The 18,314-nt window shown below is 36.0% G+C and overlaps 2 protein-coding genes and 1 pseudogene across 3 annotated transcripts; all 3 read right to left on the bottom strand.

The window, feature by feature from the left end:
• Positions 1-3,398: 3,398 nt before the first annotated feature.
• LOC143589458 (serine/threonine-protein kinase Aurora-3-like) lies at positions 3,399-6,050 on the bottom strand. The gene is made up of 6 exons (XM_077070213.1): positions 5,835-6,050; positions 5,522-5,764; positions 4,334-4,429; positions 4,032-4,246; positions 3,875-3,947; positions 3,399-3,797 (listed from the first exon to the last, which is right to left on the bottom strand). The coding sequence occupies exons 1-6, from the start codon at positions 5,943-5,945 to the stop codon at positions 3,696-3,698; spliced, it is 840 nt and encodes a 279-aa protein (XP_076926328.1). The 5' UTR covers positions 5,946-6,050; the 3' UTR covers positions 3,399-3,695.
• A 4,650-nt stretch (positions 6,051-10,700) lies between these two features.
• On the bottom strand, positions 10,701-12,308 carry LOC143589449 (protein RETICULATA-RELATED 2, chloroplastic pseudogene; annotated as a pseudogene). The gene is made up of 2 exons (XR_013145288.1): positions 12,169-12,308; positions 10,701-11,819 (listed from the first exon to the last, which is right to left on the bottom strand). The product of XR_013145288.1 is annotated as a protein RETICULATA-RELATED 2, chloroplastic pseudogene (transcript).
• A 3,761-nt stretch (positions 12,309-16,069) lies between these two features.
• Positions 16,070-17,232, bottom strand: LOC143589457 (uncharacterized). Its single transcript, XM_077070212.1, has one exon. It carries the CDS (start codon positions 17,227-17,229, stop codon positions 16,312-16,314), a length of 918 nt encoding a protein of 305 aa, XP_076926327.1. The 5' UTR covers positions 17,230-17,232; the 3' UTR covers positions 16,070-16,311.
• Positions 17,233-18,314: the final 1,082 nt, after the last annotated feature.

Here is an 18,314-nt window from a genome sequence, read left to right as displayed (position 1 = left end):
ACGTGTGTACATTGATTATTTACGGTGAAGTACATTCATTTTCCTGTTTTTCAGTTCGTGTGGTGTGACTTTCTTTTTGAGGGGTGGGGTATGTTATTAAAGACTACAAGTTGTAATGTGATTACTTCAAGGTTATGGATAGCAGGTGGAGATAGAGCTAGATCAAAAAAAACCGGTTCCTGGAACCGAACCGGTGGACCCGAACCGGAACCGAACCGGTTCCTACCCGTTTTTGGTAGGAACCGGACCCTATCTGATTCAACCCGATGATCCGTGACCGGTTCTTGCGTTTCTGAGTGGGGGCGGGTAGGAACCGGAACCGAACCGGAACCGGTTCCTAACCGGTTCCATCCGGAACCGGTTAGAAACCGGTTCTAGCCGTTGGATCGATTAAACCGTTGGAAATCGTTTTTTTGGCCGTTTTTTGACCGTTGGGGTCAAAAATAGCCGTTTTTTGGCTCCCCCAAGCACCCCACTACTAGTATAAATAGGTATTTGGTGTCATGGGTTCATCACAACACTCAAAACGCAAACCCGAACGCAAAGAAATACAAAAAAACGCTATTACAACGTTTTGAGTTCTCTAATCTCTTGTTTTCTCTTCTTCTATATTCATATTTGTTGTTATGGCTGCCTCACAATCATCGGTTGGTCAAGGTTCCAACGCCGAACCAAGTTTCGTTCGTATTGTACCTCATAATCGTAATCAAGAAATTTGGTGCAATTGGGATTTGGTTGAATTGAGTGACCATTCATTGAAGGCTCGGTGCAAGTTTTGTGGGGTTTATTTAAACCCACTTTCGAATTCAAATTTGAAGAAACACATCGAAAAACCGTATTGCAAGGCGTTGAAAAAGAACGTCGATTCGCAACAAACGCAAATGGATAGTGAAGGCGGAATATTTACATACCAAATTGATCGAGTTCAAGATCGTATGGCGAAGTTTGTGATTCAAGAAGCTTTGCCGTTTAGCCACTTCGACAACCCTCGCTTAACCGCCATGATTCGAGATACGCTTCAACCACAATACACTCACGTAAGTCGTCATACTCTTAAACGTTATTGTTTAAAATTGTGGAAGAAGGCCAAAGAGGTACTAATTGCATATTTTGAAAATATAAATACGGGAATAAACTTAACTAGTGATGTTTGGTCGGCTCCACATGGTCTACCCGAATCTTATCTTTGTGTCACCGCTCATTCGGTAGACCCGTCATCGTGGGAAATGATGAAACGCATCATTGCTTTCGAACTCTTTGAGTATCCACATACGGGAGATAATTTGTTTGAAATTTTAGATTATGTTATAAAAACTTATAAACTAGAAAATAAAATATTTTCAATGGCATTTGATAACGCGTCGAATAATACATCGGCGGTTGATAAATTAAAATTAAAATATACGCCGATTTGCAATGGTGTATTTTTTCACTCAAGGTGTGTTGCACATATCATTAATTTAATCGTGCAAGACGGACTTGCTTCGGATGAGGTTACATCGGTTATAAACGATTTTAGACTAATGCTACATGAAGTTTTTAAGAAAAGTAAAAAAAGACAAATGGATTATAGAAAATTTTGTAAAGATAAGGGAAGAAAAGCTTTGGGAGCTAATTGGGATGTACCTCATCGATGGAATTCCACTTGCATAATGTTTCAAAGTGCTTCGGAACAAAGAGAAACTTTACAAATGTTTCATTCTAGTCTTGCCGAGAATGATTTGGCAATCCCCTTTTCAAATGAGAAATGGGAAATTATCAATGACTTATCGACTTTTCTTGAAGTTTTTAAAACATCAACTACGAAACTATCGGGAACGTATTATCCGACAAGTCCCTTGGTTCTTTCGGAGTTATTTTTAATGGTTAACAATCTTAAAGAATTTGAAAATAAAAGTCCAATGTTTTCAAACATCATATTACCAATGAAGTTTAAATAAAAAAAATACTTTCTTGAATTGCCACCGGTTTTTACTTGCGCCGCCGCTTTAAACCCAATGTTAAATGTTACGGGGGTTGAATGTGTGATAGACAGAAATTTTTTCAGCCTTAGATATGCATGAAATTGACCCAAACTTTTCAACAGAGGCAAAAAATTATTTTAACTTGAATTTTAAATTTATGTATGACTTTTATTTAAATAAATATGGGTCAAACATACACATGCCTATGTCGGGGGGGTCTTCATCAAGTTCAAGTGCTACTAGAGTACGAGATCCCATGATTAGCCTTATGAACACCGTTCGCAACGTAACGGCTAAAAAACAAAGGGGTAACACCCCTTCAAGCGAACTAGGAAGGTATAGTGTAAATAATTACTCTACCGGTTTATCCGAAGAGAAATATGGCACTTTTGATGTTTTGGCTTGGTGGAAGGTAAAGGAAACCGAGTTTCCGATTCTTGCCACCATGGCCCGTGATTTACTAACCGTCCAAGCTTCTACGGTAGCTTCGGAATCCGCTTTTTCTCTTAGTGGCAGGGTAATATCGGTGAGAAGAACAAGACTAAATTCGGAGTCGGTGGAGATGTGCATTTGCTTAAAGGATCACTTGGACTCAATCGATCGTATTCAACACGTAACCACTCTCGAAGATGAAACACCACTTGATATTCGAGTGCACGACGAACAAGAAGGCATTTCTACAAGTAATTCCGAGGAAGAAGTCGCCGCTCAATAATTACGACGAACAAGAAGGCTTTTCTAGAAATAATATGTCACAACTTTATATTTATAAGTTTAATGTTTTGTTAGTTTGTTTTTGAAGATTTTAAAACATGTAACCTTTTTTTTTGAACTTCTTAAAGTAAATAAAATGAATTTTATGTTAATTGTTTTGTTTATTTTTCATGCTATACAAATACGAATCGTAATATAGAATCCAAATCGCAAACGAAAAACGAAAAAAAAAAAAAAAAAATTTTACACTGTAACCGGTAGGAACCGGTTTAGGAACCGGTAAGAACCGGTTAGATAGGTTAGGGGTCCGAGGGTGGGAGAACCGGTTCGGTTCCCTAACCGGTTCGAGCCTGGAACCGGTTTAAAAGGGGGTTTTGAATATAGGAACCGGTTAGGAACCGGTTCCGGTTCCTAGTCCCAAACCGTTTTGAACATCTCTAGGTGGAGAAAATAAATCTACTCGCACATGTTAACGAGACCTTGCTGAACTTGTCCTTGTAACAATTTGTTTAATGATTTATGAAAGTTCATTTTGCTGGTCAAATTTTTTGAATCATCTCTGACAATTAGCATTTTGAAACCATCTGCTCCATTTACATTGGCAAATAACTAAAAGCACTTTCCTAAGACCTTCACTACTTCCCAATATGGATTTTACATGAGAAAAATATTTGTTTTCTTAACTAACAGCAACAAAATATCATATTCTACAACCACAAATTAACCATATTGACAGGTAGTTTGAGCAAAATAATCTAAAGTGAACTGTTGTCACATTCACAATAAACAGAATATTCCAATCAACTCATACGATTGCTTGCCAACTTTTTTATTCAATAAGGGGGCATTGTTTTTAGCATTATGTTGGCCTTATTTACATGCAAACGAGTAGTCTACAAAATGATATTGGCTACCAAATTCAAACATTCTCTAAACGACTGCAACAGAAGCAAGCAGCTACTGGCAACCAAATTCACCCACATTTAAGTTGAATTTCATTTGTTATAATCTGAAATTCTATTTAGGAAAAGTACCATCGGGATCAGCATTCAAGACAATCCAAGGATGCTTCAGTATCTGCTCAAGCTGGAGCCTTTTTGCAGAGTCTTTCACTAGAAGCTGAATTTCCAATCACATTATATTAACAAAAGTAGTAAAAAAATTTGTTGAAATCATATTATAATAGTATCAATTACTTGTGTGATGAGAGCTTTAGCTTCAGCAGAAACATAAGGGGTTGAAGGAAAACTGAGGTCAACTTTCGCAATCCTATGCAGATAACAGAAAATTCATAATTGATTAAGTTGGCAATTTCGACCCATTTAATTAAACGGGTAAATTAGAGCTTCTTACCTTTTTAATGTATCTGCCTGGCTATCTGCCTCGAAAGGAGGGTTACCATAAAGAAACTCATAACATAAAACACCTAGAGTCCAAGTATCAACTGCATAATCATGAGCTTTATTTTCCACCATCTCGGGAGCTAGATAGTCTAATGTACCACACATTGTGTGTCTCTTGTTTTTAGACTGAACAGACCACCCAAAATCAGCTATCTTTAACCGACCCTGTCATCAGATACACATATTATCTCTCAAATGGTCTTTTTCAATTTTAACTAATTCTTAGGATTCTTGATGGTTATCTTACCTTACCTCGTGATCAAGCAACAAGTTCTCTGGCTTGATATCACGATGAATAACATTCTTCTCGTGACAGTATGCTAATGCATGCGTAAGGCTAGCAATGTACTATCAATATCACCATCAACAAACAGATTCAGAAAAATGGATATAAAATAAAGCATAATACCTTAAACGATACTAACGAATAGGCCTGTAAACGAACTGTTTGTGAACGAACACGAACAAAAAGTGTGTGTTCGTTTAATTAAGCAAACGAACATGAACACATGTTACGTTTGCGTATGTTCATTTATGTCCGTTTATCTTCGTTCATTTATGTTTGTTTATCTTCGCTCAGTTATGAACATTTATTTCCGGTTATGTTCATAAACTGTTTATTTAGATTTCAAATGAACAAATATAAACGAACAAAAAATCTTGTCTGATTAAGTGTTTATGTTTGTGTTCATTGAAAGTTAAATGAACAAACACGAAAATGCCCTTATTCGTGATCGTTCGGTTCATTTACAGGTGTACTAAGAAATTCTATTTGAATACCGATTTAAGACATTTGGTCTATGCAACTATACTGTCTCATGCTTATAGGGTCTATATAAAGATAAGGTTATAACTTCTGAGTCTGTTTTCATCAGCTGATACAGGTAGTGCTGTAAACAAACCGAACGTTCGGCAAACTGTTCGGCATAAAGTTCGTTTAACTAAATGAACGAACACGAACAGAGGCCACATACATTCAATTATGTTTGTGAACGTTCGCTTACGCCCGTTTACGTTAGTTCATGAATGTATGTTTATTAAAGGTTTTTAATATCCTTTTAATGACTTCTCTAATAATATCCTTTTAATGACTTCTCTATATATGTGTATTATGCGATTAATTTATATGTAAATTAACATATGAATATGAACGCTAAAACTTTGTAGCCGGACCTAACCATTGACACTGACCATTATCGGTTAGACAAGTTAAATAAAGCATGCATTGTGTTTGTGATCCATTCACAGACAAGTTCATTTCCTTAATGAACAAACATAAACAAGATAACTAGCAAATTAATAAATAACAAACCGAGTGAAAGCATACTAAAAGGCCTAAATAAGTAAATTAAATGCAAGCATACAATAAGCCCTAAACTGACTAAAAGTATAAACCCTAATTCAGTGTGTAATTGAGAGAGAGAGATATAGGTATATTACCGTGGCGGCTTGTGGCTCGGAGAAACGACCGGATTTACGAAGCACCTTATAGAGCTCACCTCCATGAGCATACTCCAAAATCAAAAAAATCCTCTCGGCATCGTGAAACCATCCGTAGAGGCGGAGAACATTGGGACGGCGAAGGCTGGTTTGAATGGTCATCTCTCGCTTGAGCTGGTGTTGCATCTGGTACTTCTCAATCTGTTCTTTGAATATCACTTTCAATGCCACTATGTACTTGCTCTAATCAATCAAAACACACACATAGATCAAATTCAAATTCAAATTCAAATTCAAATTGAGAGTTACCTACCTTTGCTTCACGAGCGAGGTAGACTCGGCCGAACTTGCCTTTGCCGAGACGATCTCCGATCTCGAAATCGTTAATTGACCACTGGCGTTTTGCTGATGATTCGTTAGCCATTGTTACGTTAGGGTTTCGTTTGAAATGAAATTGGTGGGAAGTTATGGATTTAAAACAAAAGGGGATTTCATTTCATTTCTTTTGACAAAACAGTCCCTCAACTCTTAAAAAAACATCATCATTTTCTGTCGATTCCGGTACATTATTATCGGGGTGTTTGGGATTGTTTATTTTCATCAACTTTTAGCTTACTAACTTTTTGAGAAGTAATAAGGTGTTAATGATTGCTTTTGGTGTGAGAGAAAAAAGTTATAAAAGTAGTTTTTATAAGGAATCCCAAACACACCCAATGTGGCGGGATCTCAAGTAATAAGGTAACAGCATGTGTAGTAACATCCGGAAAACATTAGGTGGAAAGTTTTGTTTACGTTTGTCCATTTAATAAAGGGATATTGGTTTTTAATACTCCTAACTTTCTCTCATTGGTAGATAAAACTCTCAACTTTCGATTTGTCACCCACCACACCCAACTTTCACCCCATTTCCTGTACCACTCCCCGTCTAAATGAACATTAACCTCGTTAATGTTTTGAACTAAAAATGTCATTCAAATTAGTTGAGGGGTGAAAAAGAAAATTCAACTGTTTAACATGTACCAAATTTTCCTCCAACCAACCCTAAATCAAGCATCGCCACTCCATCATCATCTATTACCACCACCACTACACTCTAGTTCAACACGAAACCATCTACAAAATATGTATTCGAAGTAATCCTTTACTCTCCGGAAAATGAGTTGAAGGTTTCCGGCAAACACCATATCCATCATTTCACCGCCCGCCGCCCCAAAACCGCAACCCCCGCCACCACTTGTGTCACACCCAGCCACCTTCCAGGATCGCCTGGGTGCCGGAAAAATGAGTTGCAGGTTTCCGGCGAGCACCATCTTCATCATATCTCCGCCGGTGCACAGTCTTCATGATCTCCTTCATCTTTTTACACCTCTGAACCATCTCTATTTTCTGAAAGACGAGGCCGGAAAACTCAAATTCCCCGGAAAAAACGAGGTCACTGGAAATGGAGGTCGTTGAGGTTGTACACTTACCACCGTCCCCGTCTTGTCGTTGTATTGGGAGTTCGTCGAAGAATAGGGAAGTCAGACCAGATCGTCATCGGAAAACATGGCAGACCATATTTCTCCCTCTCATCGACTTTCTCTTTCTTTGATTGACAATCTCTTTCTCTCTCTGGTAGCTTATGTGTGTTAAAAATAAAATTTCTGATTTACCCCTCAACTAATTTGAATGACATTTTTAGTGCAAAACATTAATGAGATTAGTGTTCCTTTAGACAGGGAGTGATATAAGAAAATATGGTGAAAGTTGGGAGTGGTAGGCGACTAATCGAAAGTTGGGAGTGTTATCTACCAATGAGGGAAAGTTGGGAGTATTAAAAACCAATATTTCTTTAATAAATGAGCGAACATGAACAAAGAAATTTGTTCCTTAAGACTTAACAAACAAACACTAATAGAGGTTGTGTCCGCGAACGTTTGTTTACGTTGGTTCGGTATTGCTCTGTAACAACTCGGGTTTTTAAATAGTATACTAAATACCAATACACGACCCGTTTTTGTTGTTCAAAAGAAAAAAAAATGTTAATAAGTTCGTCTAATTGTAGTAAATTGCAAGACTTGTTGGAAGTTAGTTTAAAGAGAATTAACGATTAAAGGTTTAGTTATAATTTTAAACTCTTTATTAATAACAAGTCAACTCTCAAAAATCAAGTGTCGATTTTTTTTAAATTTATGATTTTATATAATAAATAAAGTTTATACGCCCTGCTTGCGTTGCGTGCATATAATGTATATATGTGTGAACCCTCGAGTGGAAAATAGTAAAATCGCACTAATTTTGACGTTATTACTAATCTTGTGAAAATAACGTTAAAAGTGGCGGAAGGTTAATCAGACATCATGTGGTGGCGTTGATAGCCGAAAGACAAGGGCACATGCACCAATCAGCCGGTGTCCCGATGATTGAGTGCTATGTGCCTTATGTCCAAGGCTTGATGCAAAACTACTATCGAGCCGGGGGTCTCACCGGAAGCAGTCTCTCTATCCCTATGGGATAGAGGTAAGGCTGTCTACATCTTACCCTCCTCAGACCCTACTATAACATTGCTATTGGTGGGATATATTGAGTACGATGATGATGAAGATATAATAAATAAAGTTTGAGGGTTGCTTTTGCAATTTTCTGAAACTTGACTAACATATTCTTTGTCATCTTCTTCGAGTCTTTACGGCGAAATTTCCGGCCTCAACTCCGTCTTCTCCGGCGACGTTTTAGCATCATATTAATTACCAAAACCGACAATTGATCGTGCCAGTTGTCTCGCAATCGTTGACTGTAAGTCAAACATCTTTTATGGAGTTTATTTCGTGAAATTAAGCACCGATTACTAACAACCATAACAGCTCGTTGATGTTCATTTGTGCATTGTAACATCTTATGTGTTTTGATGAGTATATTTTAGTGATACGATATCCATTGTCAAATGTCACGCCTTAAGCAAAAACACTAATACATTGAAGTTTTTTTTCCAAACTAAAGTTGGTGGAAAAACTATTTACCAATCTGGTGTTGTTTAAAAACTATTTACCAAAACTAGTGTTTTTCATTTATTTTGCATTTATACTTTACCTTTAAATTAACAATATTAGAGTCTTTGTATTTTTTTTCCAGTTTAGTTCATTTTCCAATTAGTTTAAATCAGTTATCTATTTTTGTATAGTTTGTTTTATATATTTTATTCGATTAATCCACTATTTTCTTCTTTTTTTCTGTTTTTGTCTTCTTCTGAATCAACAATTTTTTTTACCTACTTCGGATATCAATTTTTTCTTTAATTTCTTATATTAATTTTTTTCATAGATACATACTTAGTTTTTCCAATGTATTTATTATACGAATGTGTTTTTTTAGTATAGTGTTGATGTCGTAACGAGTATAACTAATACCGACTGTATTCACGTCGAACAGTCGCTTTAACATTTGGGGTTTACCAACATCTAAGTTTTACCGATTTTTTATTGTTTCTTTCTTTTTTTTTTGGTTTTAAATATGTTCATTTTACGAACTTAATTTTTGAGTTTTGTTTCGGTGTCGTAACGGTCCTAACATATACCAACCGAATTTGCGTCGAATAGTCGTTGCAATGCTTGTGTTTTTACCGATTTTTGTTTTAAATATGCTCATTTTGAGAATTTAATTTTTGTGATTAAATCCGGTATTACAACGAACCTCACGTATACCAACCGAATTAATGTCAACGTTAGGATTTTACCAACGTTGAGTTTTACCGACTTTTTTTTGTTTTAAATATGTTCATTTTACGAAAAACCGTTAAAACCCGAACGTTGGTAGAACCCCAAAACTGCGGCGACTATTGGATGTTAATTCATTTGATATATGTTAGGTTCGTAAGATAGTGGAACTAAATTTAAAAAGACAGATTCGTAAAATGACAATATCAAGTGATATAATTTATAACAAAGTAATAAAAAAAGAGTCGAGTGATAAAAAATACGAAAAATGGAAACCAAATTTGTAAAATGACGAATTTGGAAAAAAGAAAGAAAAAGATAAACCAACTAAAAAAATAAACAAAGATTCATTAATAGATTAGTTAAAAAAAAGGAACTGAGTGATAAAAAAATATAAAAAATACGATATTAGATTAAAAATATTAAGGAAATAACTGATTAAGTTAATGAAAGAAATTATAGACTCAAATATGTTAATTTAAATGTAAAAAATAAGCACAAAATGAATTAAAACATTAATTTGGTAAATAGTTTTTAAACAACATCAAATTGGTAAATAGTTTTTCCACCAACACTAGTTTGGGAAAAAACTCCATATATTGTGTAGTAATAATTTTGGTCCCAAATATACAAAGGAAACTGATAATACAAGAGTCCATATCACCCAATTAATGAATTTTACATGGGTGAGCTCGGTTCGATTCGGTTATTGGACGAAACCCAAACCGAAACCGAAGCAATCGTTTATTTTAGAATATCAACCGATCGGTTATTCAGTTGTTCGGTTATTTTCGGTTTCAGTTTTTTTACTGGGAGTATACATTAACAAAAAGGGAAAATTAAAAAAAATAAAGTACCTCATATATGTTGAATTCAAAATACAAAAATAGGAACGTGTTACGTGAAACCAAACAAATACTAAGTTGTTTGAGTAATAGAGTTTAAATTTCAACAAAGTTTTTAATAAAAAAAAAGTTTGGCCTGAATCTTCATTCATTATCTTATTCATTTTCAAAGTTTAGATCAAATCTTCATAATATTCATCACCGTCAATGGTAGATTCCCAATTCTTTTGGTGTTTTGTTTTCGGTCATAACATCTTAAAAAAACACGTAGAAAACATAAGTTCGATTAACGATTCGGTTAGGTTTTTTCAGTTATTCGGTTTCGATTCAGTTAATTCGGTTTTCCGCTCACCCCTCAATTTTACACCTTCCATCCTAATATCCTACATAAGATACCAATTTCGTTTAAGCAACAAACTTTTATTAGACTCGTCCAATTTCCCCACTACAACCAACCATACCAACCTAGTTGTTTTTTGTACATATCCAAAAGGTCCAAAACTACATTTTAGACCCATCCCTTTGACCCGATTCAATTCCAACATCAAAACACAGGTCAAATCAAAACTCAAAACAAACAAGTTGCACAAATTTATTCTAAACATACCAAAATACCATCAACCTACCTTACATAACCATCTCATTAAACATTAAACATAACTTACTTTGATGCAATTTCATCACCCAACAACCTCTTCTCCTCATCTGAACTCTCTTCATAACCAACCTTGTCCTCTTCTCCACCCGCGCTTTGCGAACCGGTCAACCTCGCCAACATCACAAACGTCATCCCGCCAAGCACATTATTCACCAACCTCAACCCGATCACCGAGCTCTTAAACAACAAGGGTGACAACCCCTTAGCCAACATAAACTCAACCCCATTCAAACTTTGGTACCTCAAATTACTACTTATACCCATATGAATCGCCCACGTGACCGCGTTTAAAACCGTGGGTGGGGCCTTGTTCGGTGACTCAAAACTCGGGTCCATCTTCTTCCGCATCTTGATCAGCCCGTTTGATAATGCGGTTCCCACTAACCCAGCTGCAAAACCCACGGCTGCAAACACGGTTCCTTTGTAAACAAACGTGCCTAGCCGGTCAACCAGGGTGTACGCGCCCGACTCAAACATGTGGCTCGGTGGTGAGTTGGCGAATATGAAAGGCAGTGTGGCCGAGCCAGAAGTCATGGTGGGGGCTAATAAGTACATTAGAGTAAAATTCATTATCGACCCGACTACAAGTGTCGAGAACACAAAATCGAGCTCGTTTAAACCGAAATTCGGACGAGTCGCCATGTCACCGAACACATTCGCACTCACACCAACAACTTCTTCCATCAACACCTTGAACGGAAACTGGGGATCCGCTGCAACACGAGATCTCCAACCGCTAAGAAAAGCCCCAATTGGACCGAAACTATCTAACGACGACGAGTCATCGGACTTTCCTCCGCCACGGCTCCATTCGCTACCACCACCGTCACCTCCACCGCCGCTGCCGTGACCGATGCCGGAACTACCGCCGTCACCGCAGCCAGCGCAGGGGACCGCGTGTCGGTTAGATAATAAATCGGGCTTTAATCTGAGAGATAATCCTAAAGCGGTGAAATCGACGAGTTTAGTGCAGGTAGGGTTTGGTAATCCGAGGTTAGGTATATGTATATGTCTAGTGGGATTCGAAAAACGGTTGTTTCGGGTGACCGGAGAGTGATGAAGCTGAGCACCAGCAGACATGTTATTATTATTATTGTGATCGCCTGAAAATTGAAAGGCAGTATGCATAAACTGTAAGTTAATTTATTTTGTGATTATGTAGATCTAGGAAACAAATTAAAAGTGTTTCAATTATACGAAAATGCAGAGAAAAAACATGCGTAGATGATGTATAAAATGCAGAAACAAATTATCAGACAGCAGAAACACTAGATTCAGCTATTGAATGAAATCATGAATAATTCATTTCACAAATAAATTAAAAAATGATCTGATGAATCACACAGTAAAACAGAGATCGGATGTGTGTGTGTATATACAGTATTAAATGATGCAATAAATAATATAGGTATATTATTATAATAGTGAGATCTGAAGGAAGAAATTACAGACCTGTAAAGAGTTTGATGGATCGGAGAGGTGGCAATATAATATAATATGATTGATTGCGGCGGCCGGTGGTTACAGAGGAGGAAATGAGTTTAGAGGTGAAAGGAGAATAATAATAATAATAATAATAAATGTAGTTGTAGAGAGAGTGAGTTATTGGAAACTGAAAATAAGAACGCACCAAGACGGGGTTTGGTGAGAAGGTGGTCAATCTATTCTATTCTATTCTATTCTGGTTCAGAGTTGGAAGATTTGAATATAATATTGTTGTCTCCGACACGTCACCACATTTAAGGTTGTCTTGTTCCACTTGATTTTGCCAACTCTTGTAAACTAACATGTGTCGGGTTTACCAGTCATATTTTGAGCGTCAAAACCTGTAACAACATTTGATATTTTAAAAGGATTACTCTGGTACAGACATAGTTTAAAAAAATGTAAACTAACGAGTTTATAGACCGACAAAATTGATTGAGCTGTAAAAAACAAGGGAAGCTGACCGATTACTCGATTCCGATCGATGTGTCGAAAATCGAAATCATAGAAAAGTGGTCGATTTGAAATGCATACATTTTAGTTTAAAGTTTGGTTTTAAGGATCTAGTGATTTACAATTTGGACTCTGGTGCTACTAGTGTAAAGCAAATCATAAAAATTATTATTTAATACATTGATGAACAATCTAAAGCAAATTTAAAGTTTAAGAGAATATTGTGTTTTGCAAACACAAAACAATTTTTTTTTCTAAGCTCGTAATACTATAAAATCTGCATCCTCATACCACATGTCGAAAAACCAATATTTAATGAGACTAAATACTATTAATTTTAAATAACTCATCCAGTGACGACCTAAATATGGATTCGAGTGTTACATCTAACTCGAATTCAAGATTACAAGCAGAACCATAGTGGTAAACTCAAGCCCTATAACATGGAAAAGAACTAAAAAAAATTTTGCATTATCAATTCGTATATGTTACAATTTACTATTTTGAAACAATAATATCATTTTATATATAAAATTAAAGGTGTCATCAAATAACAATAATATCGAGCTTTTCTTTTTTAACATTTACTTATTGTATAAAATAGTTTGTAAATATTTAATATGTTTCAAATGTCTAATTATAAAGCTATTTTATACAATTTTTTTTGGCCTCAAAAGGAGAATCATTTTTAACGTGATCGGCTTTGTTTAGACTTTTGGATTCTCTTATGATAAGATGGAATCAGGTTTTCAAGTCATTTTTTATTACTTAAAAATACTTTTTATTAGCGTTTTATCTTGATACGGACGAGAAATGTATTGTCTAAATGGTTTGATGCACTATAAAAATGTTTTTTTTGGTGGGGTGTGTGTGTGTTGGGTGGGGGGGGGGGGGGGGCAATATGTGTGTTTTCTATATTACAATCGATAGATATGAGATGTGTATTGTATAAGATATTTGTGTATTACAAGTGTTTCTTTGATTGTATATAGAAACAAGAAATGGTTTGTTTGGTCGTGCTACTTTGATTGTTGCATATGGAAATGGAAATTATCACATAGAATATTTCTCATTTCTATATATAAATTAAATTGTGTAATTCTTTAGTTATCGTAGTTATAGATTTTAGGTCTTTATAAGGAGTAATCAAATACATATATTACCAATACTTTGAGGGTGTTTGGGATTCCTTATTTGACCTCCTTATAGCTTATAACTTATGGATTATAAGTTATAAGGTGTTTGGGAAAGTTAAGTTTTATGAGTATATAAGTCATAAGTTACAACTTTGTAACCCTCCCTCTATATATAAATATATTTAACATCTCGTGTACGTAATGCCTTAAATGAGTAAATCACATCTCATTTTTATGTTGTGGAAAGGGGTGTGGTTGGCATGCCACATAGGACAAAAGGGTGTGGAACAATGCCCCTAAGACGTGAAAGAGGCGTAGTTGGCTCAAATATGGTGCTAACCATCGACGTGAGGACTCAAAAGTTTTTTTTCCTTGTTTTAACTATTTATTAATACACCAACTAATCATTTAGCTTTACCTCCCATTCCTTGTTCTTTAAAAAAATATATTGCATACATCACTACATGTCACATTACCATAAAACATGTCTCGTGAGTGTGAACTATTGCCTCGTAACGTGCCTTTCATAAATCATAACCTATGCGTAGTGGAGGGGCTACAAATTGGGGCGTTTTGCGCCGTGTGGCGCCCAGTTAGCAAGGGGTGAGAATTTGTTTTTTGGGTGTAATGGTTTAGGGGCTACAATAGTAATATATATATATATATCTTACACATATATAATATATATATGCAAACAACACCGACATGAGGGCGAGAAGAACTCCCCGCCCCCGCCCCTTTTCGCCCATTTATCGCCGGAGGGGGCGGTGTTCGCGCCCCTTCTCACCCCATTTCGCCCAAACTCGAGCCCCACTACACTCGACCTAACTATAATTAGATTCATAAAACACGTGACATGATCTTATAATTTCTGAAGTAATTTTCTTAGAATTACGGACATCTCTTTCTATCCTCCACACCGAAGTTGTCCAGCATATTAATCCTATTTTCTATGGAATCTGACATATACTCTCTCTTTTCACAATCCCACAGATGGCATGGCGTATGTGCTTAGAACGGCCCTCCAAATATCTAGATATCTATCATATCATCGCGTTGGAGATGCGCGCTCTCAAGGTAGCGTTAGGCAATCATTCTCCAACTTCCAAGAGTTTAAAGCAAATATATTAAGTTTCCAACATTCTACAATCGTTTATCTTTGTCGTCTTCCTTCATAAATTTTAACAATTCAATATTAACCACTGACGAATCCTATATATACATTTATCCAAATTGGCACCAATGATATATTAATGAACCGGGTTCAAGAAAGGGGCTGATTTCATGCCAAAACTAAGTATTGGGTTTGAAATATTGGAAGGAAATGATGTGAAAATATTTGCATAATCCCTAAACTCGATATTAAGCCTACCAAAACAGATGGGTAACGGTTCTAACTAAAATGGGTTCACTTTAAAATGGCTAGTCTTAGAAAAGAAAAGTAGAGCCAAAACTATCCTAGTAAAATTTTAGAAATACTCAAATGAACCAATACACACTATTTTACCCAAATCAACCCATTTCTTGATGAATGGGTCATAATAGCCCTGTGTACTCAATATGAACACAGTTGTCTGTTAGCTGTTTTTTTGCCTGTTTGTCTATATAAATTGGAGTTGCTTTGGGTGGGTCTTAAAGAATAAATGTTCATCATTAAAAATGAAAGTTTCACCTGTATTCATGTGCTAATTGTTACAAGAAACAAAAAAAAGGTCATGACTCATGAAGATGTGTTTTCTACATTAATTGAATTTGCTTGATGAAAGATGCTGAAATAATTATCCATGTGCATTAGGAAGATCAATTATGTCATAGCGACTTGTACTTCCATCATTAAAAGATGTACATTGCTCCTATACAATGCCATAACCAATCTTTACTTTTACCATTGGCCAAATTGATGTGTCAAAGATGCTTCATTGGTGGTCAACATGCCATTTTGGTGTGTAGTCTTGCATACATTTATGAGTAAATTTGCATCATTCAAGACATACCTATAGATTTTGATATGGGGGACCAATTCTCATTAAAACCACACTACATGCCAAAACAACAAATCTAGCAACTTCTATGTCAAAAATGTGATCCAATAAGTACTGTCCAATGTCCAACCATAAGTAAGTCTAAATAACTAGTTACAATATGGTTTTCAAGTATCAAAATCTTCTAAATAACTAGTTAGAATATGGTTTTCAAGTATCAAAATCCCATTAATATTAACATATTTGATTATAATCTTTAATCAGTTATTCAAAAAGATTTGAATTCAATAACATATTTGATTATAATCTTTCTTACCAGCAGATCAAAATATGTTATTCAAAAAGATTCATAACCCACGAAAGAAGTGTATTCCTTGTATCAAAACTCAACACAAATGTGCTAAAACTAACAAGGTGCACAAAACCTATGACGAACATATGATCAATAACCGTAGAATATGAACACGAGTGTTACTTAAGATATAAAAAGGAAACAGAATCAGGTACCTAAAAAGCTGAAAACCAGAAGAATATTATCATCAAACATCAAATTCAGTTTCAAAATTCGGCATTGTTCTTGTACCCAACGCATACGGTGCTCTCATACTCCCAATTCTTGTGATCCTCAATGCTTCACCAGCATCCGCAGCCCGTTCTAACTCACACATTCGTTTTCTCTTCTTATACCGTGACGCCCATAATATCAACAATGCCAACAGCACCAACAATGCGGTTCCACCCGTTGCCGCCCCAATAATACCCCAAACCCTAGCTTCATTGTTCTTTCTGCTGTTATGTGTATGTTCAGGAGGCGCAGGTTCAGGTGGTGCAGGCAGTACTGGAACAGGTGCGATAGCTAATTCAGCTACTATGGAGAAATGACCCTGTTCAGTTGTTGAACATACATTGCCAGATAACAAGTTTGTGAAGTTAACCTGACCATGAAGATCAAACCAAGCACACTTTGCAACTGAACCGACCGGTATAGGCCCAATGCTTCCAAATTTTACTGTAATGGCATCCTCAGAAGCCCAAAAATCGAGTTCCGGTAGATTAGAAGCCGATAAATCCGAGCCATTGTAAGCAAGAAGACCTAATACCGGAGCTAGATAAATGTAACCAGGTAAAGAGTAATAAGTTGTGGACCAATTTCCTAAATTCTGATACACCAGAACAAGTCTCTCAACATACGGCTGCCCTCTTAACCCAACCGGAATCACAAATTCCCTAAACGTTTCAACGCCTCTCCGATACAATCTACCACTTCTAAGCCTCATCGCCGATATCTCAATCCCGGTCAAATACGATGGCACAGTACCGTTAAAGGGAACACCGGTTCGCGGATGAACAAAAGCGCGATACGCATAGTCCTGTAAGGTTGCATCCAGAGCCCTTGCAGGCTTTGGTAGAGGATTAGATAGTTGTGATTTAACAATTGGCCACCATAAGATGCACATTAGCAGACTTGGAAATTGAAGCCTCATATGCATCAAATTGTCGATAATCAGATTAATGAACAACAATTAACCGCAAAACCTACAGCTTCTGATTTCAAGACCTAATTCAGCCGATCTATACTCAAATAAACCCTAGGTTTCAATGATTCATCAGCAACACTCAGTTCATCAATCAAATACAGCAACAGTTGGCTTTATTTACGTCAGAATCGATTTTCAAATCATTTTAATGGCTTAATAACACGCAATCGTACGGATTATAACTTCAAAACCATAGGCAAATGCATCTGCGTATGAAATTGCATAATCTGGAGGCAAAAATCGTATGAAATTGTATAAACTTACCAGCTCAAGAGATTATGAAACCCTAACTGAATATATTTCTAGTTTCAATTAGCACACACTTCTGATTTGAATAATTTCTGACGATATAGAGTAATTAACGAGTTGAAACGATTGATGTATGGAGAGTAATGAAGAAGTGTTGGAATCAGATTGATCGTCCGATTATTATTATTATTAGTGATTAAAGGAAGGAATAAATGTGAGCTTCGTGAAACATTGATGAAGAAGATACAGTGGAGAGAGAGAGCTATAGATACAGAGGCATGTATGTAGATATGGAAGGTTGCAGTGTAACAGCTGCTGCAAGAAGTATTATGAGAGGAAGTTGACGGAAATGCCCTCGTCTTTTTTCATTTATGGACAAAGATATATTTATTTATGGAAGGTGACAACTGTTGTGCATGTCAAAGACGGACGGAAGGACGACTTAGGTCAAACCATTTATTTATTTCTTTCTTTCTTTCCTTTCTTCTTCTTCTTCTACCCTTGATATTATGTAACATGTCCAATTTTGACAAATAGCTATACCATGGGATTATAATACGTAAAATCGTAAATCATCAAAGGGTATGTCACAAATCACAATCGTAGTTGATTTAGTTATTACCATTTATGCTTTCATGTTAAGAATAACCAATATTACTAGTTTATGTAATATAATCAAAATATAAAAAATTACAAGTATGTTTAAAAAAAATTGATTTTTTAATACTTAAATTAGTCTAAAATAACCGGTTAAA

Source organism: Bidens hawaiensis, unplaced genomic scaffold, assembly GCF_021521415.1.
Source record: "Bidens hawaiensis isolate Kalapana, Puna unplaced genomic scaffold, B.hawaiensis_p1.1 tig00037572_1, whole genome shotgun sequence".
Lineage (NCBI taxonomy): Eukaryota > Viridiplantae > Streptophyta > Magnoliopsida > Asterales > Asteraceae > Bidens > Bidens hawaiensis.
The sequence above is the reverse complement of the archived record's forward strand: the minus strand, read 5'-3'. Positions and strand labels throughout refer to the sequence as shown.